General features: G+C 43.8%; 1 protein-coding gene across 2 annotated transcripts in view; it reads right to left on the minus strand.

Moving 5' to 3' along the window:
• Window positions 1-206: 206 nt before the first annotated feature.
• The window catches only part of LOC122552627 (5-hydroxytryptamine receptor 1D), a 34,283-nt gene continuing 12,886 nt past the window's right edge, over window positions 207-21,603 (minus strand). The window contains exons 2-3 of one of the 2 annotated variants that reach the window (XM_043695406.1): window positions 4,853-5,000; window positions 207-2,262 (exon numbers count right to left, since the gene is read on the minus strand). In XM_043695406.1, coding sequence (XP_043551341.1) covers window positions 946-2,262; window positions 4,853-4,915 — 1,380 coding nt within the window. In that variant the 5' untranslated portion in view covers window positions 4,916-5,000 and the 3' untranslated portion in view covers window positions 207-945. The remainder of the gene's footprint in view (window positions 2,263-4,852; window positions 5,001-21,603) is intronic. The other variant, XM_043695405.1, reaches the window with a different exon arrangement.

Genomic DNA, 21,603 nt, shown 5'->3' on the forward strand with positions numbered 1-21,603 from the left:
GGGCCTTGGATAGAGGTGAGTGAGGAGGTGTGGGCGCAGGTTTTACAGTTCCTGCGGTGGCAGTGGAAAGTGCCAGGATGGGAGGGTGGGTGGTAGGGGGGCGTGGACCTGACCAGGTAGTCACGGAGGGAACGGTCTTTGCGGAAGGCGGAGAGGGGTGGGGAGGGAAATATATCCCTGGTGGTGGGGTCTGTTTGGAGGTGGTGGAAATGTCGGCGGATGATTTGGTTTATGCGAAGGTTGGTAGGGTGGAAGGTGAGCACCAGGGGCGTTCTGTCAGTATCTGACAGTAGGGGGTTGAGGTGTTGCACAGTCATTTAAATCTGCAGCAATCACTGACCAATGACAAATTGGTTTACTAAAGATAGTTTGCACACCTGCTCTGAGACCTTGGTTGAATTCAGTAAGAATTGGTGGCAAATGTAACTTTCTGAAATCCTCATTGTGGTTTTATTTTCTGTGTGTTTGCCTCTCCCAGGCAAGGTTACATGTCAGTGGGGAGTGGGATGGGAGTATAGGATGTAGCAGGAGGGGATGGAGCATTTAGTCTTTCCCTAAATATCAACCTTATGCAGGTAATACCCTTTCTTCTTGATTCTGTCTCTTTGATCTCGTTTCTCTCTCTTAGGCCATAGGGCCCTGTGTAAGACAGGCCCCTTGTGCTTATGGCTATGGGCTGTCAGCTGCACCTGGAAGCAAGTGCATGTGTCTGCCTGTACCACCGGTGAGGGGTACATGTCTGCCTGTACCATCAGTGAGGGGCATGTGTCTACCTGTACTAACAAACAGGAGCGCATGTCTACCTGTACAATCAGTGAGTGATACAATACCCAACCCTCTGAAAGTTCACTCATTTGCTTTGACACGTCCATGGAGTGCAGGAGGGAAGCCAAACCCAAGTGGCAGATACAAAGGTTCAAGTACAGGCGGGCAATGTTCCAGCACCTATAACTCGACAACGGTGTTGCTTTCCACCTTCACTGTGATCTTTCCGAATACAAATGTGGATGTGGATTTCTCACTGAGAACTGGAGATGACAGCAACATGGTGTCCGTCTCTGGCGGCACATGCTGGGGCACATTTAAGTAGCGGGCACCAGGAATCTCGCTCTGTCGACCTCCGGGCTCTTCTGACGTCCGTTCGGGCAGGAGACAGAGCGGAGAGTCAGCTGAGGCATCGAAGGGCGAACGATCCTGAGGGAAGGAGCTGACGGAGAAGACAGAGCAGGAGCGGGCATGGAGCCGGTGCTGAGGGCTGAGCTGGCTGATGGCAGTAGCATTGGAGCTGCTCCGCTTCTGCTCGGTGCCTGGGTTGGGCAGAAAGAGGGAGATGGCAGCACCTCCTCCTCCAGTGGCCTTGGCCCCCTCCTCTCGCCGGAGCCTCGGGCCTGTCAGCCATACCTTGGCCTCCAGCCTGCGCTGCCAATGCCGCAGGGCCTTACGGAATCGCCGGCTCAGCAGGGCGTACAGCAGCGGGTTAATGTCCGAGTTCAGGAGGGCCAGCCAGTGTACAGCGGTCACTAGAGCAGGGGGGACCCGGGAGGGCGAGGCAGAAGGGGAGGCCCGGGTATCGCTTGCTCTCAGTGCCGCTGCCTCCACAGCCCGCACCAGGCCCACAATCTCGTATGGCACCCAGCAGCAGAAGAAGGCGAAGATCACCAGGAAGAGGCGGAAAGCGCCATGGTGCTCCCGGCCCGGGGAGCCACACCGGGAGAAAATGTCGGGTCTCTTGCTCAGGCCCCCTGCCCGAGCCCTGCCCTGGGCCTGAGTCTGGGTCTCTTCACAGCCTCGTGAGTCAACACTGCAGATCAGCTGCGTAAACGTAGGCCTGTCGCTGGGCCTGTCGCCGGGGTTTCCATGGCGATGCAGTTGGCTCTCGATGTCATGGATTCGCTTTGCATGACCCCGGGCCACCTTGACGATGCGGGCATAGCAGAAGACCATGACGGAGGCGGGCAGCAGGAAGGAGAAGATGGCCACAAAGCCCGTGTAGCTCAGGCTGTGGGCCCACTCCACCGAGCAGCTGTAACCAGCGGGAGAGTAGCCGAAGCGGCCCCAGCCCAGCAACGGCGGGCAGCTGCTGAGGGCTGACTGCAGCCAGATCCAGACCACTGTGGCAACTGTCCGGCGCACGGTGCTCTGAGAGTTATATTGCAAGCAGTCGATGATGGCATGGTACCGGTCCAGTGCAATGGCTGCCAGAGTCAGCACTGAGGCTGTGCAGTAAACTGAGGAGGTGTAACCCACGTAGAGGCACAGATCCTGTAGCCAGAGAGGGAGAGGGAGGAAACACACAACAATATCAGTGCAGGTATCAATAGTGGGCTACACAGCCTCGCTGCACACCAACCAGGAACAAGGGCAGGCCATTCAACCCCCCTCTCCACCGCTCCCCCCCCCCCCCCCCAAACACACCCCCAACCAGTTTCCCCATTCAATTATATATACATTTTTCAAAGGGAAACCATTGCCCTAATTGAGTATCAGAATAAGAGATCAACCATTTAAGACAAAGGAGGAATCTCTTTTCTCAGAGAGGATTGAGTCTGTGGAATTCTTCACTACAGAGGTCTGGCAAGGCTGGGTTGTTAAGTATATTCAAGGCTGAGGTAGACAGATTTCTAATGAGTGAGGTTATGGGAGAAAGGCAGGAAAGTCATGTCAAGGATTATCAGATCAGCCAAGACCTCATTGAAGGCCACACCTATTGGACGCTCCAGTGGGTATGGGAATATGTGTGGGGCTGGGTAGTCCCAAGGTGCTAAGTGGAAGTGAGGGAAAGTGGCATTTACAATTTGGGGACGGAGTGTGGTGGTTGCTGTCTACTGTGGAAAGGGACCCTCAAGGGAAGCCCCTGTCCACCTGCCTTTCTCGTCCAGGACCCACAGGCTTCACCAGCCCATGTCCAAGATCCAAACCCGTCAACCATCAGTAATAATTGGCCAGTGAGGGCCTTGACAGCAATAGGACAGGGCCATATTAAATTGCAGACAGGTCAGGCAGCTGGGAAGGAAGAGAGAGGGCCACTTGGAGAATTTATGGGCCCCTCCACCCAACAGCTGGCGAGAATCAAATTCTGGACCACCAATGTGCAGTGCACAAACAGGCCACTTGGCCCAACTGGTTCATGCAGGAATTCGTCCTCCATTTCAATTTCCTCCCATCTTACATCATCTCATCTTGTCAACAGATCCTGTATTCCATTCTCCTCCATGTAATTATGGAAGGTCATGACCTAGTATTATCATTAGACCATTAATCCAAAAACTCAGCTGATGTTCTGGAGACTTGGGTTCGAACCTTGCGACGGCAGAAGGTGGAATTTAAATACAACAAAAAAACCTGGAATTAGGAGTCTAATGATGACCATGAATCCATTGTCAATTGTTGGAAAAACCCCTGGTTCACTAATGTCTTTTCGGGAGGGAAACTGCCATCCTTACCTGGTCTGGCCTACCTGTGACTCCAGACTCTTAACTCTTGGTTGACTCTTACCAGCCCCCTGGGCAATTAGAGAAGGACAATAAATGCTGGCTTGGCTCGTGACATCCACATCCTTCAGTGAATACATTTAAAAAATCATCTATTGTTCCCTAAAATGTATCCTCACTATTCACCTCAACTAGTTCCACTTGCTAACCAGACTCTGGGTAAAGAATTTCACCGCCATGTGCACTTTAGCTTTGACACAAATGGAAGCATTTTTCCACATCTACCCTATCAACATTGTGATTTTAAAGATTTCTAGTAGGTCACTGTTCAACCATTTCTTTTTTTCCTGTAGTATATTTCTGATGGATACAAATGTTTAGTTCTTGCACTATCATAGAATCTCTACAGTGTGGAAGCAGGCTATTCAGCCCATCAAGAACCTTCTGAAGAGCATCCCATCCAGACCTACCTGTAACTCTACATTTCCCATGGCTGACTCATCTAATCTACACATTCGTGGACACTACGGGCAATTTAGTGTGGCCAATCCAACCTAATCAGCGCTGTGGGGGAAAACCAGAGCACCTGGAGGAAATCCACAAAGGTACAAGGAGAATGTGCAAGCCCCACCCAGGCGGGCGCCTGAGGGTAGACTCGAACCCAGGTCCCTGGTGCTGTGAGGCAGCAGTGCTAACCACTGAGTCATTGTGCCCTGTAAATCTTTCTTCTCAAACATAAAAAAATGCCAGAAAACTCAGCAGGTCTGGCAGTATCTGAGGAGAGAAAAACAGAATTGATGTTTCAAGTCCAATAAGACTTGTTCTTCAGCACTGAAAGTTTTGAAAAATAGTTTTTTAAAATACTTTTGACAGAGGTAGAGGAGTAATAGGGTAGACGGTGTAAAGGCCCAGAATTGATGACAAAGAGATTCTTAATGGTGAAGAAAGAAAAAGAAGAGATGTAAAATGGGCATAAATCTTTCTCGTACCTTGTCCAGTGTTTCTATTCTTGAATTCCAAATGAGGTCTCATCATGTTCTATATAAGTTCAATACAACTTCTCTGCCTTTCAATTCTATTCATCTGGAAGGAAAATTCCATCCTGACTAATTTCTGCCCACAACTCCCTTTGCTTGCTTTTGTTCAGTATTCTTCAATACCTGACAATTTACTGACATTACCTTTGACTTTTTCACTTGATCCCCATTGTTAAAAGCATTTTGGCAGAGAGTTTCAAATTTTCCACTGCAGTTCTGTGTGAAGCAGTGCTCCTTGCTGTCACTCCTGAATGGACCGCCTCTAATCCTACTGTAATTTCTTATTCTGGACTTCCCCCCCATCCTCCCACCCCAATCAGAGGAGTTACTGTGTTTCTTATCAACTTGAATAAATCCTTTAATCATCTTAAAACAACTCTTTACCTTCAAATGAGCCCATCTTCTCGATTTAAACCATTTAACTGCTCCATCATGTTCTGCTGCCATCCTTCCAAACTCCTTCCTGAGGGCTTGTACTCAGATCTCCATTAAGGACTAACCTGGACTTTATACGATGACTTTAAGTTCGGACCTGAAGGTTAGAGGCTCCATTTTAAACAATAAGTTCTGAAGCTTTGATATCCTTAACCTGTGTAGAATGATAACCCTGACAGACACCAATAACAACTTGAAGTCATGTAGCACCTTTAGCGCAGTGAAACGTTCCAAGGTCACAGCAGTCATAATCAGACGACATTTTACACAGAGCCATTAGAATAGGTGACCAAATGACTCGGTAACAGAGGCAGGTTTTAAATAGCATCTTAAAGGGGAACTGGAGCCTCCTGAGAGTCAGTGTCACCTTTAAAGATCAACATAGTCACCTATGTGGGGAACACAGGAGATGGGTAAAATGTAAAACACATATTTCGTGTCAGTACTTACTGTGGAGTGGATATGGAAGCTAGAGTACTTGGGGAAATAAATAGTGATATCTTGAAAATTGTCCATATTACAGAGGAGAGGTGTTAGACATCTTAAAATGCATAAAGGTGGATAATCTCCACAACCTGATCAGGTATATCCCAGATCTTTGTAGGAAGCTAGGAAAGTGATTGCTGGGCCCTTGCTGAGATATTCATTATCATCGATAGCTACAGGTGAGGTGCCAGAAGATTGGAGGTTGGCGAATCTGGTGCCATCATTTAAGAAAGGTGGTAAGAAAATGGCAGGTAACTGCAGACCATTGAGCTTTATGTCAGTAGTGGATAAGTTGTTGGAGAGGCTTCTGAAGGACAGCATTTGGAAAATCAAGGTCTGATTGGGGAGAGTCGACATGGCTTTGTGTATGGGAAATATGTCTAACTTGATTGAGTTTTTTTTAAAGAAGTGACAAAGAAGATTGAAGAAGGCAGAATGGTAGACGGTATTTATATGGAACTCACTGAGATGTTAGACAAGGTTCCACATGGTAGACTCGTTAGCAAGGCTTGATCACATGGAATCGGGGAGCTAGCCATTTGGATACAGAACTAGCTTGAAAGTAGGAGACAGAGGGTGGTGAGGGTGGAGGGTTGTTTATTGGACTGCAGGTCTGTGATCAGTGATGTGTCACAAGGATAGGTGCTGGGTCCACTGCTTTTCTTCATTTATAGAAATGATTTGGGTGTGAATATAGGAGGTATGGTTAGTAAGTTTGCAGATGTCACTGTAATTGGTGGTGTAGTGGATAGTGAAGAAGATTATTTAAAAATACAAAAGGATCCTGATCAGATGGGCCGAGAGTGACAGATGGAGTTTAATTTAAATAAATGTGAGGTGATGCATTTTGGAAAGGCAAATCAGGGCAGCACTTATACAGTTAATGGTCAGGCCCTGGGGAGAGTTGCTGAACAGAGGGGACTAGGGGTGTAGGTGCATTGTTCCTTGAAAGGGGAGTCACAGGTAGACAGGGTAGTGAAAAGGTTGTTTTGCATACTTGCCTTCACTAATCAGTACACTGAGTACAGTAAAGGAGTTGGGAGGTCATGTTGCGGTTGTACAGGACATTGGTGAGGCCACTTTTAGAATATTGTGTTCAGTTCTGGTCTCCCTGCTGTAGGAAAGATGTTAAACTTGAAAGGGTTCAGAAACGATTTACAAGGATGTTGCTGGAATTGGAGTGATCATACAAAGATAGAGGAGGAGACAGGTGGTGAGGAAGACACAAAGAGTCTGCAGAGGGTTATAGACAGATTAAATGAGTGGGCAAAAACTTGGTAGAATATAAGGTGGGAAAATGTGAGGTATGCACTTTAGAAGGAAGAATATAGGAATTGAATATTATTTCATTAACAGTAGAAAGGCATAGAACCGGTGGATTTGGGAGTTCACTTCCATATATTAGAAAAAGCCAGCATACAAGTTCAGCAGGGAGAAAGGGGGAGCAAATAGAGTATCACCTTTTATTTCAAAGGGAATGGAGCATTAAAAAAACAGGAAAAGTCACACCACAGCTGGAATACTGTGAACAGTTTGGTCCCTCTATCTAAGGAGAGATAAGCAGTTATTAGAGATAGCTCAAGGAATGTTCATTTGGCTGTTACCAGGAATGGAGGAACAGTCTTATTAGACCATGTCGCGTAGATTGAGCCCGTATTTATTGGAATTTAAAGGAATGAGAGATAACCTTATTGAAACGTAACGATTCATCAGGGATTTGACAGGGTAGATGTAGAAAAGTTGTTTCCCTTTGTGGGAGAATTTAGGACCAGATGACATCATCTCAAAATAAGGGGTCACCCATTCAAGACAGAGATGAGGAGGAATTTCTTCTCAGAGAGAATTGACTCTGTGGAATTCTTTACCACACAGGGCTGTTGAGGCTGGGTCATTAAGTATATTTAAGGCTGAAAGAGACAGATTTTTAATCAGTAAGAGATTCGAGGGTTATGGGGAAAAAGCAGGAAAGCAGAGTTGAGGATCATCATTGAATAATAAACCAGACTCAACAGGCTGAATGACCTACTTCTCCTCCTACAGCATACAATTTTATAAGTTATTGTTAATAGTACAATATAGAAAAAACATTGGGCGAAATCTTGGCATAATTTGGTAAAGTGTCATATTGGTTAGGCTTCATGGATAGATTCTCTTCATAATGCCAATTGAGTTTTCTCACACTATCTTACCAAGTTGCCTCATTAAGCAGTTCCTATGCCCGGACGGTGCGGTGCAGAGGAGTGAAGTCCTCTACCCCCAAGACCTGTAGTACAGGCCATGACACCAGAGTAGACCAGCCCAATCTCTGTTCCTGCAGCATAACTGCCACCATCTCTTTGCCATCTCTCTCTTTCTCTCTGCTACTATACCCAACCCCCATCAAGACTCACAGTCTACTACTCTCACTAATTCATATTGCGTTTTTACACACACAGACACACATTCACACAGAACACCTCACCACCTTTCCCCCATTCTACATAAAGAGCTGGGCCAACCACTTCCATCTCCTTCAGTACTTCCCTTTCAGTTAGTATAGGAGGAAACAGCCCACATCAGGAAAAGAAGCACCAGGCTGGGTCATAGGCTTTTGTCTTATGAGGGGAGAGACTGATAGACTGAGTACAAGCTGATTTTGGACACCCCCCCACCAAACGTGTTATGCTCCCCCTGAAAGCTCTCTCCCTCCCTTGATGTGATTGAGCTTTGCTGAGAACAATGATGAGCTGCCCGGTGCAGTATCCGTGCTAAAACACAAAACAATAAAGAAGTCCCTGTGAGATCGCTAGCTCTGGCTGAGGGGGCAAAGTGAAAAAGTGGTGAGGCCGGGAGGCTCAAAGTGAGTGACTGCTGAGAGAGCAAGCGAGCAGCCCTGAGCTACAGCCTAGCCCAGTCTGTGAGCTGGGTACCTGTCCCTATGTGACATTCCAATTAGAGGTGCTGAGATACAGCATTGAAGTATAGAAGCATATTGGAAATGGATCATTGATGTGCCATGATGATATGGGCAGGCTGTTACAGGTTGAATATCAGTGTCTATGGTATGTGCCCTGAGATGATGGTGCTAGGTGACCATGATGGCAGCCCAGAGGAGCAAGTGGCCAAGTAGTGGCTCAGCCTTTCCTACTGGGTATTGTCGACAGAGAGTTTCCTCACAGCAGGTGGTAGCTTAGGAAGCTGCATATTAATAAGGATGACAGCAAGCAATTATGCCCCTCAATAGGCACCTCGTTGCTTACTAGCGAGAATATCATCTCGACATTTGCCAGTGAGAGGCTTGTCTCTGTGCTGGCTAGTGAGTCTTAACTAAACACCAGCTAGTGAGAATCACATCTATATGCCAATTAGTGAATATCTCATCTCTACGTTTGCTGGCAAGAATCTCGTCCCTAGTGAGAAACTTATCTTTATGCCTGGTATCTTGTTAGGAAATGCAACTGGTTGCTCTCGAGAGCGAGAAAGACCTTGCCCAACGTTTTGCACAATTCTCCCAGATTTCTCATCATCGCCCATCTCATTCATCCCAAAAGATTGCTTCACTAACTCCTGTTGGTTAAATGACAGGTGACACTGCACTGCACAGCCACCCGAATGGGGAAATATACTTAAGCCATGAAAGATAATCAGAGAGAGCAGGCACACAAGTCCTCAGCATATACTGTTCTTGTTCATAGCAAAACGATTCCAATTTTGTTGAATAATCTGCTACATGAGATTATTCAGACACAGCAACAGGGCAGCAAACATTTAATGTTTTAGGATTATACTACACCAATACACTGTAATGTTACATGACACCAGTATTGATAAAGATAGACAGTGTGAAGGAATTAGTGGAAAGCTCTTCCATTGTCACTGACAACTTGCATTTGTGCAGTGTCTCTAACATAGTAAGCTGGTCAGGCAGCATCCAAGGAGCAAGAAAATCGATGTTTTGGACAGGAGCCCTTAATCAGGAATGAGGCTGGGAGCCTCTGGGGTGGACAGATAAATGGGAGGGGGGTGGGTTTTGGAGAAGGTAGCTAAGAGTGCAGTAGGTGGATGGAGGTGGGGATAAAGGTGATAGGTCAGAGAGGAGGGTGGAGCGGGTAGGTGGGAAGGAAGATTGGCAGATGGGACAAGTCATGAGGATGGTGCTGAGCTGGAAGGTTGGAACTGGTTAGCTACCTTCTCCCCAGCCCTATCCCCCTCCCATTTATCTGTCCACCCCAGAGGCTCCCAGCCTCATTCCTGATTTAGGGCTCCTGTCCAAAACATCGATTTTCTTGCTCCTTGGATGCTGCCTGACCAGCTGTGCTTTTCCAGCACCACTCTAATGTTTTGTACACCCTTATATCCTCTATATGACCATTGTTAGATGGGTCTTCAACTGTCTGAGCTATAACCTCTAGGATTCCCGCTCTAAACCTCCCTGCATAAGTGCATCTCTCATTCCTTAAACCCATTTCTTTGACCAAGTTTTCACAATCTATCTCTTTATGTGGCTGGTGGCCAATTTCAGTTTCTCAATGCTCCCTTGAGGCATCTTGAGGTCACGTTTATTATGTTAGAGACACTGCACAAATGCAAGTTGTCAGTGACAGTGGAAGAGCTTTCCACTAATTCCTTCACACTGTCTATCTTTGTCAATACTGGTGTCATGTAACATTACAGTGTATTGGTGTAGTATAATCCTAAAACATTAAATGTTTGCTGCCCTGTTGCTGTGTCTGAATAATCTCATGTAGCAGATTATTCAACAAAATTGGAATCGTTTTGCTATGAACAAGAACAAGGTAAAAACAATGACTGCAGATGCTGGAAACCAGATTCTGGATTAGTGGTGCTGGAAGAGCACCTCATTCCTGATGAATGGCTCCTGCCTGAAACATCGATTTTCCTGCTCCTCGGATACTGCCTAACCTGCTGTGCTTTTCTAGCACAACTTTCATCTTGACTCTGGTCTCCAGCATCTGCAGTCCTCACTTTCACCTACGTGCAAAACATTGAAAGTCCTTCGTGCTAATATGACTTCAAATGCTTCCTAAGTAGATGTTCCATAATTATTTAAAATTGCTTCAGTTCAGTTCTCAAGACCAGCTTTAAGAGCAGAAAATAACTTGCTAAGACATTAATGCATTGACCAACTAGCTACTCAATGGCTTTACCACTTTGTCCAATGGAGGAAGCTAAGGTTGGGATTCAGTAACAAAGCAGATATACAGAGAATAGATCTGAAAATTCTGAAGCTGTTCTTGTTATTACAAAACCATTTTTGTTTCCCCTCTCTCTTCATTATTCCAGGGGAATACACGAAAGTGTTTGTCACTGCAGTCAGTTGTAGAAGGTATTGCATTACCATCCATTCCCCCAACCACCTCTTTTTGCCTTAAGCATAGAATCCCTACAATGTGGGAGCAGGCCATTCGGCCCATCAAGTCCACACCGATCCTCCCACCCAGTCCCACCCTCTTATCCTATTCCTGTAACATGCATTTCCCAAGGCTAATCCACCTAACCCACACATCCCTGGACATACGGGCAATTTAACATGGCCAATCTATCTAATTTACCATGGCCAATCCACCTAACATCTTTGGACAGTTGGAGGAAACTGGAGCACCCAGAGGAAACCCACAGAGCGGGACACGGGGAAAATGTGCAAACTCCACACAGACACCAGAGCCTGGAATCAAATGTGTGTCCCAGGCACTGTGAGGCAGCAGTGCTAACCACTGAGCCACCATGCCACCCCAATCCTCTAAGCCAATTCACCCAGTTCTAAATATCTATTACAGATTTCATTACATTAAAAAAAATCATTCGTGAAAACCCATTCAATCCATTTTAAATCTATCCATGTAATTAATCCCTTAATGTGTACTCATAGTAGCCCCCACTATCAAAAGCAACTAATCCTTCAATAACTTCTTTGGACTATCAAACAAACTTTGAACTTAAAACCCTAAAGTGTGGGAATGAAGGTTCTCAAGCAGTAATCACAAAGGGCATGTAAACAAAAGCTATTAAAACTAAGAGCACAGTTTTTGAACAGCGAGTAAAACTGATAGCACAGATTTTACTGAACTCATAGATACAAACAGGCATTTTTTATTTTATATTCTAAACAGAAAGCTCTTTAAATAACTTGACAGCCTGACAACTCTACAGACCTTACCTGTCCTTCAAAAGCATTTAAATCTATTCTGAGAATTTGCAATTAATGCTGGATAATATCCATTCGACAGTGAAAATGAGCTGTGTTTGAAGTCAGCACTCAATTCACAAAGCCCTGCAGAGTTCAGGCTTCCATTATATGTCATGAGCAACTAGCTGCCCCTTTAACACCACCTACCCACCCACCCCCTGGCAAAAGCAGGGTATGTTGCAAATAGGACATCTGAACCCCAAGTCTCACCTGTCATTGTTAAAGGCCTCAAGAGACACCATGATTCTGTGGAAATCTAGCCTTAGCATTTAGTTGGTGTTTAGTGAGGGACGTTCACAGTTTGACACAGAGGGGTGTTCCCCTTAAAGCAGGCCATGTACACTTGCACACAGAAGCAAATCCATATTGAAACCAAATACACACAGGGCCCATGCTGAAACTGTATTTATAAACAGACCTATAGTGAGTCTGTATACAGACTCACATTGAAATGCTGTACACAAACAGATCTGTGTGACTCAATCTGAATCACACACGAACTGAGCCATAAAGGAATTGTGTAAATAAACTGAGCCATTCAGTGAGTGTGTACGCACATTATGTACTTAACTAAATATACACTGGGAGGCCCATTTAACCTGAAGGCATAACAGGAGCATTCTGCAAATGTGCAATGGTTTGTTTTGTGTCGTCAGAAAGCTTTTATATTTAAAATTAAATTGTCATATCTGGTTTTTGGAATGGACACAGGGAACTCAAACTAATGGAAAGTCCTCAGTGCCATATTTGCATATTCTGTTTGTCCAGGAACACATATCTGCCAGCAGCTCTTTACACAGTGTCAGGGCTGCAGTGCTGCACAAGTGTAAATACTGCAGCTGTGATAAATAGATTGGAGTAACACCAATTAATACCAGGACTAAGGTTACCATGTAGATCAGACATCTACTGTCCACACATCCCTCTGTGCCAAACCTAGCTCCCCAACCAGATGGACTTACTCCAAACCCATGCCCTTGCTTTCTTGACATTTTCCAATTAATGGTAAGGTCCTAGGGAGTGTAGCTGAACAAAGAGACCTTGGAGTGCAGGTTCATAGCTCCTTGAAAGTGGAGTCGCAGTTAGATAGGATAGTGAAGAAGGCATTTGGTATGCTTTCCTTTATTAGTCAGAGTATTGAGTACAGGAGTTGGGAGGTCATGTTGCGGCTGTACAGGACATTGGTTAGGCCATTGTTGGAATATTGCATGCAATTCTGGTCTCCTTCCTATCGGAAAAATGTTGTGAAAGTTGAAAGGGTTCAGAAAAGATTTACAAGTATGTTGCTAGGGTTGGAGGATTTGAGCTATAGGGAGAGGTTGAATGTGCTAGGGCTGTTTTCCCTGGACCGTCAGAGGCTGAGGGGTGACCTTACAGAAGTTTATAAAATTATGAGGGGCATGGATAGGTTAAGTAGGCAAAGTCTTTTCCCTGGGGTCAGGGAGTCCAAAACTAGAGGGCATAGGTTTAGGGTGAGAGGGGAAAGATATAAAAGAGACCTAAGGGGCAACCTTTTCACACAGAGGGTGGTGCGTGTATGGAATGAGCTGCCAGAGGATGTGGTGGAGGCTGGTTCAATTGCAACATTTAAGAGACATTTGGATGGGTATCTGAATAGGAAGGGTTTGGAGGGATATGGGCCGGGTGTTGGCAGATGGGACTAGATTGGGTTGGGATATCTGGTCGGCATGGACGGGTTGGACCGAGGGGTCTGTTTCCATGCTGGATATCTCTATGACTCTATGACTGTAATTGTTCACACGTGAAAAAACATACTGTTTTCTTATTTCAAGAACATCTCGACCTCCTTGGCGAAGCTATTCTCTCTAGCCCACCTCTCATAGATTGATGAGATGTGCAGGCTAGGTGGATTGGCCAACCTAAATTGCCCACAGAGTTCAGGAATGTGTAGGTTAGTCGGGGGAAATGTAGAGTAATTAAGTATGGAATGGATCTGGGTGGAATACTGTTTGGAGAGTTGGTATGGGCTTGTTGGGCCAAATGGCCTGTTTCCAAACTGTGGAGATTCTATGAAAAGCAACAGTAGGCCATTCTGCCCCTCAATCCTATTTCCCTCTTTTCAATTAAATCATAGCTGATCTGATTGTGGCCTCAGCTCGACTTTCCAGCCTGCTTTCCCATAAATCTGGAATTCTTCATCAATTTAACTCAGTAGTTGGACATCCTGAGGATGCTGCTGAGGCACAGGCAACTGTTTCCTTACCACAGATTAGAAGTTCTCCCTTCAATCTGACTGTACATTTGTTCTATTCTATCCACAACAGAACTCAGACACTGCTGCTGTGCCTCTTGCTACTCTGCAAGGCAAAGAAACTCTTGAATTTATTTATAACCTTTCACAACTTCAAAGTGTCCCAAAGTTGTTAGAGCAATTGAAGTACTTTTCAGAATGTGTTCTGTTTTGGAAATATCACAGCCTTCTGTAGGTATTTAATTAGAGGAAGAAGGAGTGCAGCCGATCTGGGATTGTGAAGGGTATTTTTGAATGGTAATGTGTATGGCTGAGGTACAAAATGAGTACATAGCATCTGTCCTTACCACGGAAGAAGACACTGTCAATGTTGTAGTGAAAGTGGTGGTAATTGAGACATTTAGTGGAACAAAATTTGATAAAGAAGTGTTATGAGAAAGGCAAGCTGTACTTAATTTAGAAATCACTGTGACCAGATCAGATGCATCGTAGGATACTGAGGGAAGTGAGGGAGAAAATTACAAAGACACAGGCTATAATCTTCCAATCCTCCTTCGATATCTGTTAATGCCAGAGGACTGGAGAATAATAAATGTTATACCTGTGGATCAACCCTGAAACTACGGGCTGGTTAGTTTCACCTCAGTGGTGAGTATCACTCCAGATGGAATTCAATCACTTGCACAAATGTGAATTAATTAAGAGGTCAGCCCAGATTTGATACAAGACAAATCATGTTTAACTAATTTCAGTTTTTTTTTGATGAGGTAAGATTCACAAGGATGTTACCAGAGCTAGATGTTTTGAGTTATAGGGTGAGACTGGATAGGCTGGGACTTCTTTACCTGGAGTGTAGCAGGTTGACTTTATAGAGGTTTATAAAATCATGAGACGTGTAGATAAGGTGAATAGCAAAGGTCTTTTCACCAGGTCAAGAGAGTCCAAAGCTAGAGGGCATAGGTTTAAAGTAAGAGGAGAAATATTTAAAAGGGATCCAAGGGGCAATCTTTTCACCCAGACAGGGGGATATATTTTAAGGTGAGAGGAGAAAGATTTAAAAGGGACCTGAGGGGCAACTTTTTCACACAGAGGGTGATTCGTATATGGAATGAACTGCCAGAGGAAGTGGTAGATGCAGGTACAGTTACATCATTTAAAATACATTTGGACAGGTAAGTTAATAGGAAAAGTTCAAGTGATATGGGCCAAATGTAGGCAAATGGGACTAGTTTAGTTTGGGAAACATGCTCAGCATGGATGAGTTGGACTGTTTTCAAGCTCTATGAGTCTATAAGGTAACAGAGAGGATTCATGAAGGAAATACTGTTGATCTACCTCTAAAGGTGTTTGCTAATATGCCAAATAACATGCTTTCCCAGAAGGATTAGAACTGACAAGTCTCCAGATCCTGACGGCCTACATTCTGGGTTCTACAGAAAGTTGCATTGGGTTTAAAGTAGTGAATGTAATTACTTTTATTCAAAAAGTAGAGAGACAGAAAGCAGGAATCTACAGTCAAGTTAGCTTAACATCATTGACAAAATATTTAAAACTATTACTGACCATGTTATAGAAAACACTTAGAAACCTTCAAGAATTGGGCAGTGTCAACACGGTTTTATGAAAGAGAAACCATTGTTAACCAATTTATTGGAGATATTTGAAGATGTAACATGTTATGGATAAAGGAGAATCAGTGGATGTACTGTAATTAGATTTCCAGTTGGAATTCGGTAAAGTTTCATCAAAGGGCTTTGAGGAAAATAAACACCCCCAGTAAAAGAGGTAGAAATTTGGCTTGGATAGAAGATTGGCTAACTGACAGGAAACTAAAGCATAAATGGGTCACTTTCTGGTTGGCAAAATGTAATAACTGGTATGCCACAGTGGTCACTTTTGAGGCCTCAACTTTTCACAATTTATAGAAATGATTCACTGAAGGGACTGAAGGTATGATTGCTTACATTGCTGATGACATAGAGATCAGTCAGAAGGCAAGTTGTGAAGAGTACATAATGAGGCTCCAAAGAAATACAAATAGGTCAAGTGAGTGGGCAAACAACTGGTAAATAGAGTATAATGTGGGGATATGTGGAGCAATTCAATTTGAAATTAAGAGATCGTCCATTTAAGAGATCGTCCATTTAAGAGATAGATTTTGCAAACATTTTCCTCAGAGTTATGAGACTTCACAATTCAAAATGCAGTGAAACCAGAGTCTTTGAATATTTTTAAGACAGAAGTAGAGAGATTCGTGGTCAGCAAGGTTAATGGGGGTGGGTGGGAGTGTTAGACAGGCTGTAAGATGTATTGTATATCAGATTCATTATCAGCCTCTAAACCCTCTCAACATGCCTGATGGCAGAGAAGAGTGGGATTGTTGTGACAATGCTACCCGTTTAGCAAGGTTTGTTGACCTTGGTTTTTTTTACAAGAGGGGTTGTAAAGTCAGTGGTACTGAAATGGCTAACAGACACTACCTATGTCAACAATCAGAGGAGGCCTTTAGGTTTTTTTTAAAAACAGTTGTACAATGAAAGAGGAGTGGCCATTTCTCCCTTTTCAGGTTATTTCTAGATTGGTTTTGTTTTTAGCAGGGCATCAGAGCAACTGGTAGCAGAGAAGCAACTACAGTGAAAAGAGGTTCCAAGCTTCAACAGAGGTCTTGCCTGAACTTTCTCTCTGAATTCTCTCCTGCCTGTAAGAACCCATTTTTGAATTTACCATTTGACCAGGGGTGTGCTTATGGGATGTTGCAGAAATTGGAACAGCTTCATTAAGTTGCGACTTTGAGACGGTTGAGTTTTCAAATAGGTAAGTTATTCTAAATTCTGTTTACTTTTGTTTGTGTTTCAACCATAGTGTGTAAATAAAGTGAGTATTGCTGCATCACTCCTGGAATATCTACCTTTTGAAAAATAAAAGTTAGGGTCTCGGCTACCTTCTTAAATTATTTTGAGGGGATCTGGTCCATAACAGTATCTCGTCGACCATCCTGGAAGAGACAAACCATTGTAATAATTTGTCCATAAGCACAGACCAATCCAATGGAAGTCTATAGCCAAGACCTTGGAATTGAGGATCGGAGAAAAGAGAGATGGTGAGTCCACTTCACAGAAACAGACCATTTGACCCACCTGTATATGCTGACATTTATACTGTGTATGAGCCTCCCACACCTTATTTTACCTCACTTGGTCAACATATATCGATGCCAAATACTAAATGACAGATCCTGTCATTCACAGAAACATCTCCCTCCAAAATCTAAACAATGTCATGTTGACATGCCATTTATAGTTTTTGATAGTGATGGGCTGTGGGGTTGAAAGGGAGAGATGTGGTGAGGAGGTCAGCATAACAGTGAAGCCTGCACAATCTTCACTGATCTTTGTACATCTACATTTTCCAGCAGGTGTCACTGGGTAACAGTCAGTTAAAGTGTCTACCTAAGGACACACTGAATCCTAACAGCACCACTTTAATGTGAGAATCTATTCTTGCACCTTCCTGCTAGATATCTGATTACCAGTCATAATGTTCCACATTGTAAACTGAGAAGGAGTCAATCTGCTGGTCTTTTCTAATATTATACCTAACCTACATAAATCCTATACCTCCCTTTCGAAGGACAATCTCATCAATGGTAATATCCTCCTCCAGCCTGAGATAAAAAAGAATCCTGTGGAAAATACAAACCCACCAAGAAAAAAAATCCTAATATGTATATCACAGTAAACATTGTCAATATGCTATATATATGCTAATCACTATCTTGAATGTACATTGATTAATAAACATTGATCATATGTATATTAATCATTAGGCATATATATATAGTATAGATTAATTGCATACGCATATATCATTTATTAGATATGTATAAAATTATTTATGTTCATGGTATATTGAACATATAGATTAATTACAGAAATATTGGGACACAAGAGGGAAAAAATCTAGTGAGTAGTTTCATGAGAATGCACTTCCTGAAAGTGCGGTTAGAACTGGTTGAATCGGTGCACTCAATAGGAAATTGAATAATTTTCTGAAGAGAAAGAATTTGCAGGCGAAATTTGTAACGAAAGGGCAGGGACAGTGAGACTGCCTAGTTCACTTTTGCAGAGGTAAAAACAAGGACTGCAGATACTGGAAACCAGGGTGCCTGCAGAGTGGAGCTCCACTCTGCAGGCACCCTGCCTCTATTCCTGATGAAGGGCTTTTGCCCGAAACGTCGATTTTCCTGCTCCTCGGATGATGCCTGACCGGCTGTGCTTTTCCAGTACCACTCTAATCTAGACACTTTTGCAGAGGGCCAGCATGGATTTGATGGGCTGCATGGCCTTCTTCTGTGCTGTAACCATTCTATAATTATAAGATTCTATGGAATATGAATGAATATTTGACCGTTCAAAATAGAATATTTCTTAAAAACAGCCAAAACAGTCAGGTTCAGGTTCTAGGTTCAGTTACACTCAGAAATTCAGCAAGATTTAAACTGCTGTTTTTATGTCTTTCAGGAGGGATAAACAAGGACAAAATAAAAAATTGAATTGTCTTTAAAACAAACCTGACTCTCTCAGGAGAATTTATTGATCACCTTGAAGAAGGATTAAGCTCTCGAAATCCACGCTGACAATTTAATATTTTCTATGTCAAGCAATTAGAAACCTCAATAAATTGAGAAAGTTCCTGTTCCTTCCCCTGTATTTGTGTAACCCTGTGTTGACTGGGACTCCCTTAGTGTCAGGGGCTTGGATGGGGTGGAATTTGTTAGATGCATCCAGAAGGGTTTCTTGAAGCAATATGGAAAAAGTGCAATTCGGGAAGGGGCCATACCAGACTTGGTATTGGGAAATGAACCCAGCCAAGTGTTTGAACTTTCAGTGGGGAAGCATTTCAGAAACAGTGACCATAATTCTCTAAGTTTTAAATTACTTACAGATAGGGATAAGAGTAGGCCCTAGGTGAAAGTACTAAAATGGGGGAATGCTAACTATGACAATATCAGGCAGGAACTGGAGAATGTAGATTAGGGGGAGCAGTTTGAGTAAGTCCACATCTGTCATGTGAGAATCTTTTACAGGTCAATTGGCTAGACTTCAAGACTAGCATGTTCCTGGGAAAATGAAGGATAAGGATGGTAAGATTTGGGAGCTTTGGATGACAAGTGAAATTGAGAACTTAGTCAAAAAGAAAATGGAGGCATATGTCAGGTTTAGGAAACAGAAGACTGACAGAGTCCTCAAAGAACATAAATCAGGGAAGAACTCAAACGGGGAGCTAGGAGAGTTAAAAGGGGTCACGAAACAACCTTGGCTAACAGGATTAAGGAAAATTCCAAGGTGTTTTATGCATACATAAGGAGCAAGCGGGTAGCAAGAAAAAGGGTAGGTCCATTCAAAGACAAAGAAGGGAATTTATGCATGGAGCCGGAGGAAGTGCGTGAGGTCCTTAACAAATACTTTGCATCAATATTCCTAAAGGAGAAGGACATGATGGATGGTGAGTCTAGAGAGAGATAATGTTGATATTCTGGGACAGGCCAATATAAAAAGGAGGAAGTGGTGGCAGTTTTGAAAAGCATTAAGGTAGAACTGTCCCCATGGTCTGCTGGGATTTATATCCCAGAATACTGAGGGAGGGGAGGGACAAAATTGCTGGTGCTCTGTTCGAAGCCTTTCAACCTGTTCAGTCACAGGAGAGGTCCCAGAGGACTCGAAAATAGCCAATGTTGTTCCTTTGTTTAAGAACCGCAACTGGGATAATTTGGGAAGTTACATGTCAATAATCCTTACGGATCAGTAGTAGGGAAATTATTGGAAGATTCTTAGGAATAGAATTTACTCGTATTTGGAACAATGTAGACTTACTAGTGATAGCCAGCATGACTTTGTGTGGGGAAGATCACATCTCACAAATTTGAGTTTTTTGAGGAAGTGACAAAGGTGATTGATGAAGGCACAGCGGTAGATGTCTACATGCACTTTAGCAAGGCCTTTGACAAAGTTCCCTATGGCAGGCTGACACAGAAGGTGGAGTCACACGGGATCAGCAGTGAGCTGGTAAGATTGATACAGAACTGGTTTAGTCACAGACGACAGACAGTAGTGGTGGAAGGGTGTTTCTCTGATTAGAAATATGTGACCAGTGGTATTCTGCGGGTATCAGTGCTGTTGTTTGTAATATATATAAGTGATTTGGAAGTGAAAGTAGGTGGCCTGATTGGTATGTTTGCAGATGACATAAAGATCAGAGCTGCAGTTTGTGAGGAGGATTGCCAGAGAATACAGCAGGATAGATACATTGGAGACTTGGATGGAGAATGGCAGATGGAGTTTAATCTGGACAATGCAAGATGATGTTTTTGGAAGGTCTAATGCAGGAGGGACGTACACGGTACAGTACATAGTAGAAACCTTAGTGACATTAACATACCGAGGGACATAGGCATACAGGCCCACAGTTCCCTTAAAGTGGCAGAAGAGTGGATAAGGTGGTCAAGAAGGCATGTGGCATGTTTGCCTTCAATTGCGAGAGACATAAAAAACTGCAGATGGTAGAATCCAAGGTAAACAAGTAGAAGGCTGGAAGAACACAGAGAGCCAGGCAGCATCAGGAGGTGAAGAAGTCAATGTTTTGGGCATAACTCTTCTTCAGGACTCAGGGTGGGGGTTAAGGGGAGTTGCAGATAAAAGGGAAGCGGGGTGGGAGAGATTTTGGGTGGGGAGAGGGGCAGGTTGGTGAGCTAGTGATAGGTGAACACAGGTAGAGGATACGGCCTGGTTGGTCGATGGGAAGAATGATTCCGATTGGTTGCTGGAAGGAGGGGTCAATCAGAGGAATGGAAGGGAGGAGGAGGGACTGGAATGGGAGTCAGGGGAAGGGAAGGGAGGTTATTCGAAATTGGAGAACGCATTGTTCCACACTGAAAATGAAGAGTTGTTCCTCCAATTCGCTGTGGCAATGGAGGAGGCCAAGGATGGTCATGTCAGAAAGAGAGTGGGAGGGGGAATTGAAATGGGTGGTGACTGGGAGGTCAGGTCCATCCCTGTAGGCCCAGCTGAGATGCTTGGCAAAATGTGCCCATTTTATGTTTATGTTTGGTCTCCCCAATGTAGAGCAGACCACATCAGGAGCACTGAATACAGAAAACAAAGTACAAAACTTGGAAAGTCATATTGCAGCTGGATTGAACTTTAGTTAGGCCACATTTGGAATATTGTATACAGTTCTGGTTGCCACACTACCAGAAGCATGTGGAGGCTTCAGAAAGGGTACAGAATTGGTTTACCAGGATGTTACCTGGTTTGTTTGCTAGAATAGAATAGTCATTTATTGTCACTTGTTTGTGAAAAGTGAAATAGTGAAAAGTTTGTGTCACCATACCACAGTATCTATATTAATAACAGACAGCATAGATGAGCAAAAATTAAGACATGAGGAGTGATTGGACAAACTTGGTTTGTTTTCACTTGAACTTCAGAGGCTGACGGGGTGACCTGACAGTCTTTACAAAATTATGAGAGGCATGGATAGAATGGATAGTTGGAGTCCTTTTCGCAGAGTATAAATGTCAATTATTAGACAACACAGGTCTTAGGTAAAACAGGGAAAGTTTAAAGGAGATGTGAGAGGCAAGATATTTTTTACACAGAGGGTGGTAAGTGCCAGGAATGTGCCGTGAGGGGAGATGATGGAGTCAGATACTATAGCAGCATGTAGCATCTTGTCAGATATATGAATAGGCAGAGAATAGAGGGATAAGGACCTCTCAGGCAAAAGGATTTTAGTGTAGAAATACATCATGTGCCA

This window comes from Chiloscyllium plagiosum, chromosome 9 (genome assembly GCF_004010195.1).
Source record: "Chiloscyllium plagiosum isolate BGI_BamShark_2017 chromosome 9, ASM401019v2, whole genome shotgun sequence".
NCBI classification, from domain to species: Eukaryota; Metazoa; Chordata; class Chondrichthyes; order Orectolobiformes; family Hemiscylliidae; genus Chiloscyllium; species Chiloscyllium plagiosum.